This window comes from Callorhinus ursinus, unplaced genomic scaffold (assembly GCF_003265705.2).
Source record: "Callorhinus ursinus isolate GAN/ISIS: 27379988/994484 unplaced genomic scaffold, GSC_fseal_2.0 scaffold4, whole genome shotgun sequence".
Lineage (NCBI taxonomy): Eukaryota > Metazoa > Chordata > Mammalia > Carnivora > Otariidae > Callorhinus > Callorhinus ursinus.
Window position 1 is genome coordinate 11,630,706 of NW_027397066.1, and position 15,933 is coordinate 11,646,638.

The 15,933-nt window shown below is 43.8% G+C and overlaps 1 protein-coding gene and 1 long non-coding RNA gene across 2 annotated transcripts in view; one reads left to right on the plus strand and one right to left on the minus strand.

The window, feature by feature from the left end:
- The window catches only part of CC2D2A (coiled-coil and C2 domain containing 2A), a 130,425-nt gene that overhangs the window by 28,002 nt on the left and 86,490 nt on the right, over positions 1–15,933 (plus strand). The window contains exons 5-9 of the mRNA XM_025887332.2: positions 1,528–1,616; positions 1,949–2,050; positions 7,755–7,856; positions 8,611–8,781; positions 13,557–13,719. Of these exons, the coding sequence (XP_025743117.1) occupies positions 1,528–1,616; positions 1,949–2,050; positions 7,755–7,856; positions 8,611–8,781; positions 13,557–13,719 (627 nt within the window). The remainder of the gene's footprint in view (positions 1–1,527; positions 1,617–1,948; positions 2,051–7,754; positions 7,857–8,610; positions 8,782–13,556; positions 13,720–15,933) is intronic.
- LOC112835732 (uncharacterized) lies at positions 1,058–12,231 on the minus strand. The gene is made up of 3 exons (XR_003211310.2): positions 11,569–12,231; positions 1,534–1,608; positions 1,058–1,328 (listed from the first exon to the last, which is right to left on the minus strand). It is a non-coding gene; the product is annotated as an uncharacterized lncRNA (long non-coding RNA).

The following is a 15,933-nucleotide window of genomic DNA, read 5'->3' on the forward strand; positions in this document are numbered from 1 at the left end:
CCGCTGCTACTCCTTCTCCCCGCTGCTACTCCTTCTCCCCGCTGCTATTCCTTCTCTCCGCTGCTATTCCTTCTCCCTTCTAATAGAGTATCTTCTCTCGCTTTTTCTTGCACTTGCCAGCCCTCCTCCTCTCAATAGTGCTGATGGCCACAGGTGTCAGAAACCCCTCTTCCTGCGTGCTCTGCCTCGGGAAAGGCTTTCTCCAGACACCAGCATCCGCCAGGGTAGACATGCTTCCTCAGTATTTCCTCCAGGCCCGGGCCTTGCCCAGAGCCCCAGGTGCTGGACAAGCACACGTTTTCACATCCCGCCAGCACCTGACATGTGTCCTGTGGCCAAATAAGGCCCATCAGTGTCAACTCAGTCAAAACTCAGACATCATTACCTCCTCCTTCTTTCTCTAAACCAGGGGTCCTCTACCTTGAGTGTGTGCTTAAATCCCCTAGATTGCTGGGCTCCAGCTTCTGGGTCAGTAGGTCTGGGCCTGGCCTGAGGATTTGCACACCTGACAAGTGCCGGGAAGATGCGCTACTGCGAGAACCGCATGACCTCCTCTGGTCACTGGGTCCTCTTGTCCTTTCCTCGTGGCCTCTGTGTGGTTGCTCCCACTGACTCACAGGGACTTCCAACCTGGGGTCCCTGGTGCCTTCCTAGCTCCACCCACCCACCCCATACCTGCAACCCAAGGACTCCCCCACCGCTTGGAGAATAAGTTCTAGGCTCCTTCGTGTGACATCAGAGGCTCCCCATAATTCGATCCCAAACTCCTTCTGCCGTCTTATATCCTACTCTGCCCTGGTTCGGCCCTTCTGCTCCAAATGTGGTTAACATTCTGTTCCCCAAACACTTCAGTTTAGCGCATTGGGAACAAGAGAACCAGGAACAGTCCCCAACATCGCACATCCCAGGTATGCAGTCAGAGAGCCCGTCACTTACTCCGGGGGCCTCAGAGTCTAGGTCCTCAAGACCCCTGGTGGTAGTAACACCTGTGCCCTCCCCGAACCTCAAAGTTACACAACGGCCCATGAGATTTACATATATATTTAATAATAGGTTCAAAATACATGTCGTGTCTACGATGCAGCCTAGGGCAATGGCTTGGGACTGTAGAAAGGTTTCTCTGATTGAAGTGATCCACGCTGTTGAAAGCTGAACCCGAACTCATTAGCTGTATGTTCACCTACAAGCCTGTTTCTCAGTTCAACAAATTGGAAGGTCTGTTCCCACTGGTAATTGAATTGGTGTGTCTGTGCCTTGAACCGTCGAATGTCATTCGTTTTACTCTTGGTTAAGTCGATGTGGCGCTCCTGGCAGGACCGAGGTTTGCCCTGTCAGTCACAAAGAAGCCAAGACATGCATTCAGTACGTCACGTGGACGTCTGTCAGCCTGAGCTCACGTTTGCTTATGTAAAGTTCTAACTTTGCAAAATAAAATTACATTCTCATGTTATTTTTTAATCTCATCTTCCCTTTGGGAGAAAAAAAAAAAAAACTTTGTTTTAAAGTGATTTTCCTATGTTTTTTTAGGCTTACCTCCAATTCCTTCAGCTTCCAGGACAAGCTTTGCAGAATTTTCCATGAGGGAACGCATGAGGGAGAAATTACAAGCTGCAAGGGTGAGAAAAACCACATGAATATTTTGCTCGGTGGCTGATTGCCGTTCCTCAGGTCTCATCTGGAATGCTCTGTCTGCTCAAAACTGCACGGGTTTGAATGCCGTTAGATTTGTTTTTCTTGTTTTAAATATTAATGTGGTATTTAACATTGGCACAGGTGGAAAATTATGCTTAAGTAGTCGGTGTCATTTTCCTTAACCATTTCATTTGCTCTTCTCTCTTGAAGAGGTGCAGCATGTAGTCTTTACAGATTGTTTCTACCAAGATGGTGACTGAGGTTTTCGCAGCATTCCTGTTGCTACCCAGCAGTGATTCTCTGTTTGACTTTGCAGTCCAAAGCAGAAAGCACGTTGCTGCAGGAAATTCCCATCCCTCGGCCCAGGCACTTACAAAGTCCCAGAGAGAAAGAATTGGAAACTGAATTTGGCACGGAGGTGAGAAAAGGACCTTCTCTACTTTGCAATCAAAAACAGTGAAGCAGAATATAACATCTCCTGCGCAAGTTTCTAGAACAGAGCTGTGCACAAAGGAGGCACTCTCAATGCTTATCAATAATCATCGTAGCTACTATTTATAGAGTCTTGCTCAGGCCAGGTGTTTTCCCTATGTTCTCATATTTCATTACCCCAGCACTCTGATGGTGTGGGTTCTGTAGTGTTTGTTCACATTTGACCAATGAGGAAACTAAGGTTCAAAGCAGCCGCGAGCCCATTCCCAAATCACAGGGCATGCATGCAAGAGTCAGGATCGAATTCAGGTCTTTGTCATTCCCAGTCTGTCTTCCTGGCTCAGCGTTGCTGGCCTGTGGATCCTGCTGGGAAGCAGAGAGAGATAGGAGTGCAGTAGGAAAGTAAGGTGGGATGGTGGGGGCCCTGAATATCACACAAAGGGCCTCGGTGGTTTCCTACAAGCCATGGAAAGCGGTTGACCACAGACTGGGGAGGTGGTTTGAATGCACTGGAGTGAATTTTGTTTGAATCTGAGGTGCTAGGGGGACATGTCAATGCGTGCGCCTCTAGAAACACATACAAAGGAAGGGACCAGGCCTGGAGAAACAGGTTTTGGAAGCATTTCTACTGTGGTGAGTTTTGGAGTTTTGAGCAGCCTTTGTTTCCTGACAGAAAGAAGACTGAATGAGGACAGTCTTGACACTTGGAGAAAAACTGACCGTTAAGGCCCATGAGGAGGACAGGAAGCCAGTAAAAGACAGAAAAAAATCTTGTCAGGGGTGTAGATGAAGGACAAGCCTGTAAGAGGGTGGAAGAAGGAAGGAAAGAACAGAGCAAATGGCTCAGTGAAGCGTCTACAAGTCTAAGCCACTTGTTTGTTGTGGATGGTGATGGTTTGGGTTGGTTTCACTCTTGAGACAAAGAAGCGTAGGTGTGAAGGAATTTTTGTAGAAAAACCACTGGTTGCTTAGAGGATGAGATGTTTTAATATTTTTTTCTTTTTCTGTGATGAGATGTTATAACATTTTGCCTATATTCATCCCAAACAAGCCAAAGATTGCACGATTACAAGGAAAGTTATATCCGTGTTCGTGTGTCATGGCCCAAGATTCTTTAGTAGAAACGTTCTGTGGTCTGATGAAATGGCTTTATGACAGTTTGTTGCTCCATTCTGCTGTGGAGACATTTATTTTTCTTTGATTCTAAATTATGTTCTTCATTGTAAGAGCCATAATTTTAAAATATTGGAAAATAAAGGAAAACTACGTAAAATCTCATCAGCTTGACACAAACACTTCCGTTATGTTGTTAGGTGTGTGAATCCTGGCATCTGGTCAGATGGGTTAAGTGATCAGATGATCTGGTCTCTTATATCAGAGCCTGTCTATACTTTTTTTTTTTTAAGAGTTTATTTATTTGAGAGAGAGACCATGAGTGGGGGGCAGGCAGAGGGAGAAGCCGGCTCCCCGCTGAGCAGGGAGCCTGATGAGGGACTCAATCCCAGGACCCTGGGATCATGACCTGAGCTGAAAGCAGATGCTTAACTGACTGAGCCACCCAGGCATCCCTAAGCCTGTCTATACTTTCTGATTGATAACCATTCACAAAGTCATGGCAGCTCTCACTTGTCCATGGGCCATGAATATGATACCCCAATAAAGCTTTAAGTTGTAGAAGTAAAAATATACTCCCTTGGCTTACAGAGTATTGCTTTTTGTGAGCAGGACCTTGACTTATATCTATTATATTCCATATCCCCTAAGAGCCATTCTATGGATTTGAGGTGTTAGAAGAGGTCATCAAAAAGGCATGACCACTGGTTGACCTGCGAGCTGGACCGAAGCAATTGGAGGTTCCTCAACCCCTCCCTTGTCTTGGGAATGTGTGTCCCACTTGCCTTCCCCACTCCCAGAAGCTGCCCCGGGGATACAGCCTTGAGATAGGAATGTGGTGTTGACCATCTGCCTGGTACACTTGCCTGAACCCAGTTAGGACCTAACTTCTAAACTTCTAAGATTTGGCAAGCAGGTACGGGGATCTCATCTTGCAGCCACCCAAGACGTGCCTCGTAAGTTCCCTTGCTGATTAAAACTGCCACCTCTGAATCTAGAATGGTCTGCTTCTCTTCAGTCTCTCCTTGCCCTCTGCGTGCATTCATGGCCAATTTGCAAAACAACATGAGACAAACATCAACTGCCTTATCTCTCTTTTTTTTTTCCCAAAAAATTTTTGGTTTTTTTTGGGTGGGGTTTTTTTTTTTTTTTTTTTTTTTGGTCCCTGAAGTACTATTAGTAAAAGTTTATTGTGCTTATACCAAAAAGACAGTTTGCAAGCCAGGGGCTCTCAAACCAGAACATGGAAGGAGGCTCAGAGGTGTATTGTTATAAATCAGCTTATGTAGTGTAGAGGTAAGGACTGGTTACAGTATTAGAATTTTCTTAAACGAAAGGAAATTGGTTAGTGGTTACCTCATATCAGTTTGGGGATCAATTAAAGTTTCATCTATCATAGAAAAGTTGTTTTTTAAAAATATTTTAAGAACTAAAAGGAAGGACTATACGGAACATGGAAATGATAGGAAAGGAGAAGTAGAGCAGAGAAGGGATAAGATGCTGTAACTTCAGACGAAACCTGGCATCGAGAGCCTGGCGCTCTCTTCCAGAGGTGGCACACGGCTAATGCTCTCAGTCTTCACTTAGCTAGGCCAGGAGCTCTCAGATCTGGGCTATAACTCACCTTCCAGTCCACGGGCTTTTTAAAAATACCTCCCTTTGGTTTTTTTTTTTCTCCTTGATGATCCCAAGTGGTTGTGAAAGTGAATTTTGGTGAACGATATGGAAAGATATAGAAAATTGCTTTCAGCACAGCCCTGGAACCATAACAATACTGGATGATTTTAGCTCTCCACAAAAAAAGAAGGAAAGAAAGGAAGAAAGAAAGAAAAAGAAAAGAAGAAAGAAAGAAAGAAAGAAAGAAAGAAAGAAAGAAAGAAAGAAAGAAAGAAAGAGAAAGAAAAGAAAGAAAGAAAGAAAAAGAAAAAAAGAAAAGTTCTAGTAAAGAAAAATCAGTCCTGAGGCACACTAAACGAGATAAATATGTGTGTCTACCTTAGCCAATTGCAGGGAAGAAGAAGAGGCAGCAGGCTTACACATTTTGGCCTAGGGAATGAAACAGCTTCAATATTCAATTTCATTGTATTTTATATTTCTTTAGATTTGGATTAATCATGATAGTATCTTTTTAAGGTCTGATTCAGCCAGCAGAGGCTGTATAACTTACCAAAGGGAAGAGTAAAACCGAGTGGGCAGGAGCTGGGGGGGTGCAGAGCTCAGCTCATGTCTCAACGACCTGCATACATGGTGTCCCTCCCTGACAGGACAGGCTGACCTGGCAGGAATGAGTGACTCCTTTTGCCATGAAGCTGTGACAGACAGGCTGGGTTCCATGGTTTCTTTCTCTTCCAGTGTTGGGTTTCAGTGATACAGTGGACAAGGGTTCAAAATAGCCAAGTTACATGAACAATTGACTCGCTGCCCTTTTTTAGACCTGACCTCAGGCTTTTAACAGAATATCTCACAAAGCAGATTTGTTGATGTGTAGACCTCAACCCAGAAGGAATATTGAAAAAGTGGTCCATTTACATCCTATTGAGCAAAGATTAGAAGACAGGAAGAGCTCAGATGCTGGACCCCAACTGCCCAGCGTTAAATGCTGGCAACCTCACTCACCAGCTGTGTGATCTTGGAGGTATAATTTATCTCCTCTCTGGACCCCACTTCCCACCAGAAACTAGAGCCTTAGGCAAGGATTTTTCATGCCTTATTTGTGTGGCTTATTCTGAGAAGTGGTATCAATGAACAGGAGTTGGGAACTAGGGAGAAAGAAACAGGAGGGAAAGCCCGTTCTGGTGAACGTTACTGAGCTGGCTAATGCTGTGGTGACCAGGGCTCCATCCTGCCGGGGCCCTGCTGAGGAGGATGTTTCTCAGACTTGCCTGCCTAGGACCTGGAAGAGAGGGTGTTTGTCTCATGGCTTCTGTTCCCAGCAAGATTTGCCCAAGGCTCCTGGCCCTCCTGGTTCTGTCTAAGTCTCAGAATGTCTGAGTGGGTCCCACAGGCCAGTGGTGAGAGCTTGAGATCCTTGGAACAGCTAAAACCAGGTGCTATGAAATTTCACCTATATGCAACCAGATGTCCAGCATGGCCAGAAGAAAAACCAGAGTATCACTTAGATGTAATCTATCATAATATCAAATATATATATATGCCATTCCCATTTATGTAAAATTCTATGCCTCAGGCTCTAGTTTCTGGCAGACTAAAATAAAACATTTATGGTCATGTGGTGTAAATACAAACCAGGGAGATCAAAGACATGTAAAAAGAAAATTAAGAATGTGGTAATAAGACCCACCATGATTGAGCCATAACTGTGGGCATATTTTGGGTGCATTGCTTTACTTGATGCTCAGAACAAGTGTCTAAGCTGTAAGTGATGGAGTTGGGATTCACAGCCAGGCAGTCAGCCTCCAGAGCCCATGGGTTGATTACTAAGCTAGACAGAATAGCACCCGATATGCCTCAGACAATAAGATTCTAGAAAAGAGATTTCATTTTAGGATTGGAGGAGTCTGAGAAAGGAAGTAGCTTCGCATGGTCTGGAAAAACAAGTAGGACTTGGGAAGGCTATGTGGGAGGGGCCCAGTGCAAGTACACTACATTCCATTTTCCCTGATGAAAATTATTCCATGCTGTGACACAAGTCTTGGTCCAGATAATAATAACAAGGTTTCCATCACAGGTAGAATAAGTTTGTCCCTTCTCACAATGAAGATCTAGATATGCTACTGGAATGGGTTAGAGTTACTCAAAAGCAAAGCTTGGCATTTGAACTGTGCTGGGTGGAAGAGGAGAAGTAGCCAGGTTCTGAAAGGGTGGATTAAAAGCAGAGATGAGGAAAAAGTGGGAACAACCCTTGGTGGATTGGTCATTACAGGACGAAGGGAACCTCCACAGTGAGAATTAGCTCCTGGGGCTATCATAGATAGAATTTGGTTTCCAGTGGGGAGAGCAGATGCAGGGGTTCATAAGGACAGGCCTTGCGCCCTGGAGGGTGTATGTCAGATTTATTCACACCCAGGCATTATTGATGCTTTTCCTCATAAATTGTTTAGAAATGGTCCTCTGTGAACTAGATAATCTATTGATCTGTAGAAGAAAAGCATTTGTCATTTTCGGGTCCTTTGAGTATAAAATTTTGTATTTGTTTAGTCTTGAGAGAGGCAGAGCTAAGAAAATATTCAGCAACCTTAACCTTCAAATATATTTGACATTTGTAAGCGTTTCGTTCCTTGGGAATGATGGTTTACACCAATGGTCAGAGGGTTTCCCCTTGAGAGTTAATGGGCTTGTTATAGAACATCTTTAGTTTCTTGATTTAAATGTTCTGTCTATCCCGGGACACCTGGGTGTTTCAGTCGGTTGAGCGTCCAACTCTTGATTTAGGCTCAGGTCATGATCTCAGGGTCATGAGATCAAGCCCCGCATCAGGCTCCATGCTCAGCGTGGAGTCGCTTGTCCCCCTCCCTCTGCTCCTCCCCTCGCTCGTGCGAGCGAGCTCTCTCAAATAAATAAATAAAACCCTTTTAAAATAATAAATAAATGTTCTATCCTTTTTTCTGCTCATATAGGCAGATGAGGAGGTACAAAGGACTCAACAAGAAGATGATTCCCAGAGTTACTCAAGAGTAAAATTCTGTGATTCTGTACAAAAAATCAAGCCTAAACCCCCGGTGAGAGATCCTGTCTTTTTAAATCATGCATGCTTTAAATCATGTTTTTTGTTTATTTGTTTGTGTTTTTCAAAAATATCCAATGACAGATGCTTATATACATACCCTGACTCTTATTACCATGGAATATACAAGAAAAAAGCATGAGAACTGATTCCTACTTTTAAAATGCTAGACCCCAGCAGGAGAGATTAGAATACTGTCTGACTGGGTGAAGGGGGATGCATGGAAGGGTAGGAAATGTTAGCAAAAAGATGATTTTTTCAGCTCTGAAGTTGTACCAGCTTTCATTCTGGGAAAAATGGGGGGGGGGGGTACCAACTCAAGAAGAATCAAAACCAAAAAAAACATTTTTTAAAAAAAGTTAGCAGACCCCTGGATTGCTCATAATTAAACAAAACTATTAACATTGGCCTATAAAATAACGAATCTACTTTTTGGTATTTTAATCATTTTTTTCAAAAGCTGTTACTGCTGTAAATAATATATTTATGTGCCTATGAGAATGTTTGCTAGTTTATAAAAAAGTGACTACTAAAATTACTTATTCGAGGAAGCCACCAACTGCCTGTCGCACGTGTTAAATTTGTGACAGGTAATCTCGTACCTTTGACAAAGGTAATACGCTTAGGATGCCTAGAATGTGCTTGATGCCGCTAACATCAAGCTGCTCTCAGTGAGCTGTGTGACACTTATCTCAGCTTCTCAATTCTCAGTAAAATTTGAAATTCTATTGCTCGCTGCTTCTCCTTAGGTTCCACCTGGCTTCCCTTCCGCCGAAGAAGCCTATAACTTCTTCACTTTCAACTTTGATCCTGAACCAGAGGCATCAGAAGAAAAACCAAAAGCCAAAAACAGAGATGGAATGAACCAAGAGGAGGAGGAAGGAGAGGAAGAAGAGCCTCCTGTGCAAGAACACAAAATGGTATTTAATATCATGATGGTAATGAGGTGAGGGATGATGATGATGTCAATGACCACGATGGTGATGGTGATGATGATGATGATGATGATGATGACATCTTCACCAGAAGGAAAGTGGCTGAGGACAAACCTGCCACCATCACACACAACAGCTCATCCATCCCTTAGTTGAAAGCAATAGGAATACTACGTTCACGTTACTTTCTGTAGCCTTTGATATAATAAGGACCTTGATTAAATCTATTTCTGGTGGAAAAAGAAAAAAAGCAGAACAAGGCAGCTTACAGATTTTTCTTGCTAGACTCCACACAATGATTAGTATTCATTTCATATGCAAAATGTTGGCCTTTCCAAGGCAAATGAATCCTTGCTCTCCTTCTTCCCACAACCTCACAGGTGATTAGCTTTTTGTGCCCTATTCCACACCCAAGCTATGACTCAGACTCTGTAACTGTGCATGGCACATGTGAGACAAAAGAAAACATCCCATTAAAAAAATGGACAAAGGACTTGAATAGACATCTCTCCAAAGAAGATATACAAATGGCCAATAAGTACATGAAATACGCTTCATATCACTAATCACTAGGGAACTGCAAATCAAAACCACAATGAGATACCATTTTACACAAATTAGAATGGCTATTGTTAGAAAGAGAGAGAGAGAGAGAAAGGAAGGAAGGAAGGAAAGAAAGAAAAGAAAGAAAGAAAGAAAAAGAAAGAAAGAAAGAGAAAAGAAAAAAGAAAGAAAAAGAAAGAAAGAAAGAAAAGAAAGGAAGGAAGGAAGGAAGAAAAGAAACAAGGACTGGCAAGGATGTAGAGAAATTAGACCCTTGTGCATTGCTGATGGCAACATAAAATGGTGCAGCTGCTATGAAAACAGTCTGGTCAAAAACTCAAACATGGAATTACTGTGTCCCAGCAACTCCATTTCTGGGTATATACACAAAAGAATAGAAAGCAGGTACTCAAACAGAGACTTGTGCACTCAAAACAGAGACTTGTACACTTAATGCTGAGAGAAGTGTTCTCAATAGCCAAAAGGGAAAAGCAACACAAGTGTCCATCAGCAGATGAATGGATAAACAAAATATGGTGTATGCCTACAATGGAAAATTACGCAGCATTAAAAAGGAAAGAAATTCAGGGAGCCTGTCTTCTCAGTTAGTAGAACATGCAACTCTTGATCTCAGAGTCGTGAGCTTGAACCCCACGTTGGGTGCAGAGTTTACTTTAAAAAAAAAAAAAAGATTTGGATATGCCAATTATATCTCAATAAAAATGAAAAAATTTTAAATAAATAATAATTTTTTTAATTTTTAAAAAGGAAAGAAATTCTAATAGATACAGAAAACACATCTGACCAAATTCAATATCTATTCATGATAAAAACTCTTAAATTAGGCATAGAAGGAATGTACCTCAACATAATAAAGACCATCTATGACAAAACCACAGCTAATATCATACTCAATGATGAAAGGCTGAAAGCTTTTCCTCTAAAATCAGGAGCAAGACAATGGTGCTCACTCTCACCACTCCTATTTCAACATAATACTAGAAGACTTAGCCAGAGCAATCAGGCAAGAAAAAGAAATTAAAAGTATCTGAATTGGAAAAAATAAAATTGTCTCTATTTACAGATGCTTTGATTTTATGTAGAAATAATCCTAGAGACTCAACCAAAAAATTGTTAGATCTAATCAATGCATTCAGTAAAGTTGCAGCATACAAAATTAACATACAAAAGTCAGTAGTGTGGAGTACCTAGGTGTGGCCTAGATGGCTTAGTTGGTTAAGTGTCTGCCTTAGGCTCAGGTCATGATCCCGGGGTCGTGGGATCAAGCCCCACATCGGGCTCCCTGCTCAGCAGGGAGTCCGCTTCTCCTTTTTGCTCTCCCCACCCCATGCTCTCTCTCTCTCAAATAAATAAGTAAAATCTTTAAAAACAAAACAAAAACAAAAATCAGTAGTGTTTCTTTACAATTACAACAAATTTTCTGAGAATGAAATAAAGAAATTGATCCCGTTTACAATAGTATCAAAAACAGTAAAATACTTAGGAATAAATTTAACTAAGGAGGTGAAAGACCTGTACTCTGAAAAGCGCTAAGACACTGATGAAAGAAGTCAAAGAAGACACAAATACATGTAAAGTTATCCATGTTCATGGATTGAAGAATTAATATTATTAAAATGTCAATACTGCCAAAAGTCATCTGTAGATTCCATGCAAAGATTTCAATGATGCTCTTTACAGAAGTAGAAAAAAAAAAAACCACTCCCTAAAATTTATGTGGAACCACAAGAGACCCCAAAAGCCAAAGTAATCCTGAGAAGAACAAAGCAGGAGGCATCACACTTTGATTTCAAGCTATACTGTAAAGGTGCAGTCATCAAAACAGCATAAAAACAGACAAACAGGCCAGTGGAACAGAATGAAGAGCCCAGAAATAAACCCAAGCACATATGGTCAACTAATATTTGACAAGGGAGCCAAGAATACTCAATGGAGAAAAGACAGTCTCTTCAATAAATGGTGCTGGGATAACTGGATATTCACATGTAAAAGAATGAAAGTGGACCGCTATCTTACACCACTCACAAAAAACTAAATCAAAATGGATTAAAGACTTAAATGTAAGACCTAAAACCATGAAACTCGTGGCGGGGGGTGCGGGGGTGGCAGGGAACATAGGAAAAAAATCTTCTTGACATGGGTCCTGGTGATGAGTTCTTGGATATGACACCTAAGCACAAGCAACAAAATCAAAATGTAATTTTTTACCTAGGTTTATGGAAGCTTGGGAGTACTTCAGCTTATTCCATAGTAACTGTTTTACAAATCAATATTCAGCTTGTTCTCACTCTGGAGGTCTCGTGAGGTTACAGACAAGGAGGCCAAGAATGCAATCAGTTGAAAGCTCGACTGGGTCGGGAGGGTTTGCTGCCAAGGTGGCTTACTCTCCTGCCCGGCAGATGCCGGGTGTTGTCGGGAGACCTCCAAGCTGCTTGAGGGTCCTCGTGCCGTGACAGCTGATTTCCCCTAAAGCAAAAGATCCAAGAGAAAGCAAAGAGGAAGCCACGGTGCCTTTCCTGACCTCGAGTCAGAAGCTACATACCTGCGCTCATATCCTGCTCATTAGGAGCGAGTAACTAGGTCCGGCCCCCACAGAAAGTGGGGAGAACCGGGACCCGCTTTTGGAAGGCAGGGCTATCGACAAATCTGTAACTTCTGAAATCATGACATGAGACGTGACATGTCTCCACAAGCCACCTCTCCTCCTTTTTTCATGTTTCTCCCCGGAAGCTCTGTGTTCCTAAAACCGCCCTTTGAAATAAATCATGCCCTACCGTGAAGCCCCTTCCCTGTACTCCATGCCCCTGTCTGCTCAGACCCTTTTCCAGTATTTTTATTTTTATTTATTTTTTAAATTTTATTTTATTATGTTAATCACCATACATTACATCATTAGTTTTTGATGTAGTGTTCCATGATTCACTGTTTGCGTATAACACCCAGGGCTCCACGTAGTACGTGCCCTCTTTAATACCCATCACCGGGCTAACCCATCCCCCCCCCCCTCCCCTCTCGAACCCTCAGTTTGTTTCTCAGAGTCCATCGTCCCTCATGGTTCTCCCCCCCCCCCCCTCTCCCCCCCCCTTCATTTTTCCCTTCCCTCTACTCAAAGTGGATTTAGTCTTTCTGGCAGAGGTTTTAGATCCTGTGTAGCCCTCCTAGTCTGTCTTCTCTGCAGTTGTTCTCCGTCTGTCTCTGCTCACCACGAAGCCAAAAGGGGGCACAAGCGGGAAAAAAATCACACACTGAAATTAGGGCACTTTTCTCTTTTTTACTTTTTTGGAGTTTTTGGCATTCTGTGTCCTCAAGTTGTGCTGGGAGCTTGGTTACCATGTAGATTTACTTCCCCTTCTCATTGTTTGATTTATTTGGGAGGAAATACGAAGAGGCAGGTAGCAAGGCTTACCACCTGTGCAAATCTCCACGGATGTTAAAGGTTGTTGCTCATAAATGGGCACCAGGATTTAATTAAAAAAAAAAAAAAGGCGGAGGAGGAGGAAGAGAAGAAGGAGAAAACTAAGGAGGAAATGGAGAAGAAGAAGAAAGAAAAGGAGGAAAAGGTCAGAAAATATTCAAGCAAAATTAACATGCTGCAGCCAGCATTTGTGATGACAGACCCAGTGCTTGGGATTTTTACGTGCCTCCGTTAATTCTATCCTCACAAAAGCCTAAGAGGTAAGTAAGCTCTGTTAATATCCCCATCTTGGTGGAGAAAACCAAGGATAAGAACGGCAGGTAGGTTCCCCAAAGTCCCGCCAGCAATGCGGGTGGAGCTGGGCTGCATGTGTGGACCCTGAGCAGAGCGCAGACGCTGCTTACAGCGTCTTGCCCTGGGGTCGGTGCCCGGGGGAAGGTTAACATACCGTGTAACTTCTGAGCCCGAGGACGTGAAGTAAATGTGGAAGAATACACACCCTCCAAGGAGGCCAGAGTTGTTGAGATTTCAATTGCTTTGCCCAGCACATCTCTTCTGACTTCAGCCCATTCTGATTTTGAGATTTTCCGAGCGCGTGGAAGAGTGAAAAACAAAGAAAACCTGCTTGGGGAACATGAAAGGCTATCGAGTTTTATGCTTTCGTTTAAAAAAAGATGAAAAGAGACCGTCTTGTAAGTTGTCTGATGAGTTTCATGTCATTGTTTTTCTAAGCAGACTCGTAATCATGGCGTGATTTTTCCTACTGTTTAATGTAATGCAGGATAAGGAAGAGCTGCTTAGTGCTAAGGATGACGACGATTTTCTGTTGGGCTTAGACCACGCAGCTGAGGATTTTGTGGCAGTCAGACCTGCAGATTATGAAAGCGTCCATGTTCGACTGCAGATGGAAAGAGAACTCCTGTTCGTACCCAGTAGGCTGACAGGTACTTGCTCTTTTTGCCTTCTGGCTCAGCTTGATCATCTTCATTTTCCTTCATGAGAAATACAGCTGGTGTCTGAGGATGTCCAATTTCCATGGCAGATCCCAATTTCTAATCTGAGTTAGTCATCAAGAAATACCTTCAGATTAAAAAACAACAAAGAACATGAGAAAATGCCCATTGAAAAACACTCACTAATAGAATAGCAAAAGAAACACCTGGATGTTCTGGGGGGTCCCCTCATCAAATTGGCGACCAGTTCTGGGGGCAGAGAACCTGAGAGACTCTGAGATTCAGGCTGTGAGAAGGAAAATCTCTCATGTTTTATCCTCTACTCACTGTTGACCCTCCTAGAACACTTCTGTGACCAGATGTGGGGGGCGGGGTTTCCCCACACCAACCAATTCTCCAGCACAAGCTGGATATCCTACAGTTCAGTTCTGACACTTATACCTGGAGTCAGCACAGACCCCACAAGTTAAGGGCTCCGTCCCACAAGACTACCCTCTATTTAGACAGCAATCACAAGTAGTGGGTCCCCAGGTTACCCATACTTCTATTCAATTTTGCCACAAATTGGGGGTTCCATGACCACCCTCCTCAGGTTCGATAATTTGTTCTAACAGCACATGGTAATCAGAGAAACACTTATATTTAACCAGTTTATCATATAATAAAGGATATGGGGGCACCTGGGGTTGAGCATCTGCCTTCAGCTCAGGTCATGATCCCAGGGTCCTGGAATTGAGCCCCACGTTGCTCAGAGGAGAGGCTGCTTCTCCCTCTCCCTCTGCCTGCCATTCCCCCTGCTTGTGCTCTCTCACTCTCTCTTGCTCTCAAATAAATAAATAAAATCTTAAAAAAAAAAAAGGATATGAGAGAGCACACAGATGAAGAGACTCGTAGGCCAAGGCATGTGAGAAGGGGCACGGAGCTTCCAGCCCCTCTCCAGGGCCCCCACCCTCCCAGTACTCTATGTGTTCATTGACCAGGAAGCTCTCCAAACCCCTTCAGCTAGGATTTTTATGGAGGCTTCTTATGTCAACATGAGCGACCAAGTCATTGCCATTGGTGATTAATGAAATCTAGTCCCTCTCTTCTCCTGGAGGTGGGGCTGGAGGACAGCAGTGGCTGAAAGCCCCAACCATCTACTCACAGGGCTGGTTGCCCTGTCTGCCAGCACCATCCTGAGACTATCCAGGAGCCCCCAGCCACCAGGCATCTCAGTAGCGTGCAAAACGACATGATCACTTCAGAGATTCTGAGGGAGAAACAAAGCAGGTTGGCTGAGGTTCCTCAGGGGGCAGTGGCCAGGGTATTAAAGCAGATTAACTCCTAGTGACTGCCCCTTGCTTCGTTTCTGCCCTGGGTTTCCTTTTGCTCTTTTTTCCCCGGGAATTTTCTTTTCTCCGGAGAGTGCCTGAAGGACCTCCCCAGTTAGTTAGCTGGTAGTTCACGCTTAAAATGGGAGTCCCCAGGAGAGCCCCTCAGGCTGGGAAGGGGGGCTGCACTCACGTGGGAGTTGGGTTTCTTTCCATTTGTCATGTTCTGAGTTCCAATTAAATGCCAAGCCAAGGATAAATTATTGTTCCATTTTGATAGATCATTTTGAATCGTATATGGTTCAAAGTATTGGGATTTGTTGGACATCTCAGGTTTCCTTTTAAAGTAGGCAGCTGGGAAAGGTGCCCAAAGGTTACAGCTTCGCCATAACAATAACAGGGAACGCATTCCGTGCCCTTCCTCTGCCAGGTTCCTTTCTAAGCACTTGATGTGTGTCAACTCACCTAGCCCCACACCAGGGCTGGACAAGTGTTCTTTCTCATGCCCATTTTACAGATGACAAAGCAAAAGTCCAGAGAAGTTAGGGAACTAGTCCAAGACCACAAAGCTAGTGACGGGAAGGAGGCAGGTTTCTGTCCTGGGAGGCCAGCTGCAGAGGCCACACCCCCGGCTCAATGCGTCCTGATGCTCCTTGGGGGTTTTGAGAAATGCATCAGCCGCAGCCTCCGCCAAGGAGGAGCCCTGTCACCTTGTGTTTGTGCTCAGAGGTCTCACTGTCAGGCCTGTCCCTGGAGCCCCCTGGGCTGGGAGTGGAGGTTAGACCCCAGGGGCTGGCTCAGGCTGGGGGGGTGGGGTGGGAGGGGGGTGCGTGGAAGAGGCTTCAGGAGCCCCTGCTGCACCCGGCACCTGCTCTGAGTGAGGAATCCAAGCACC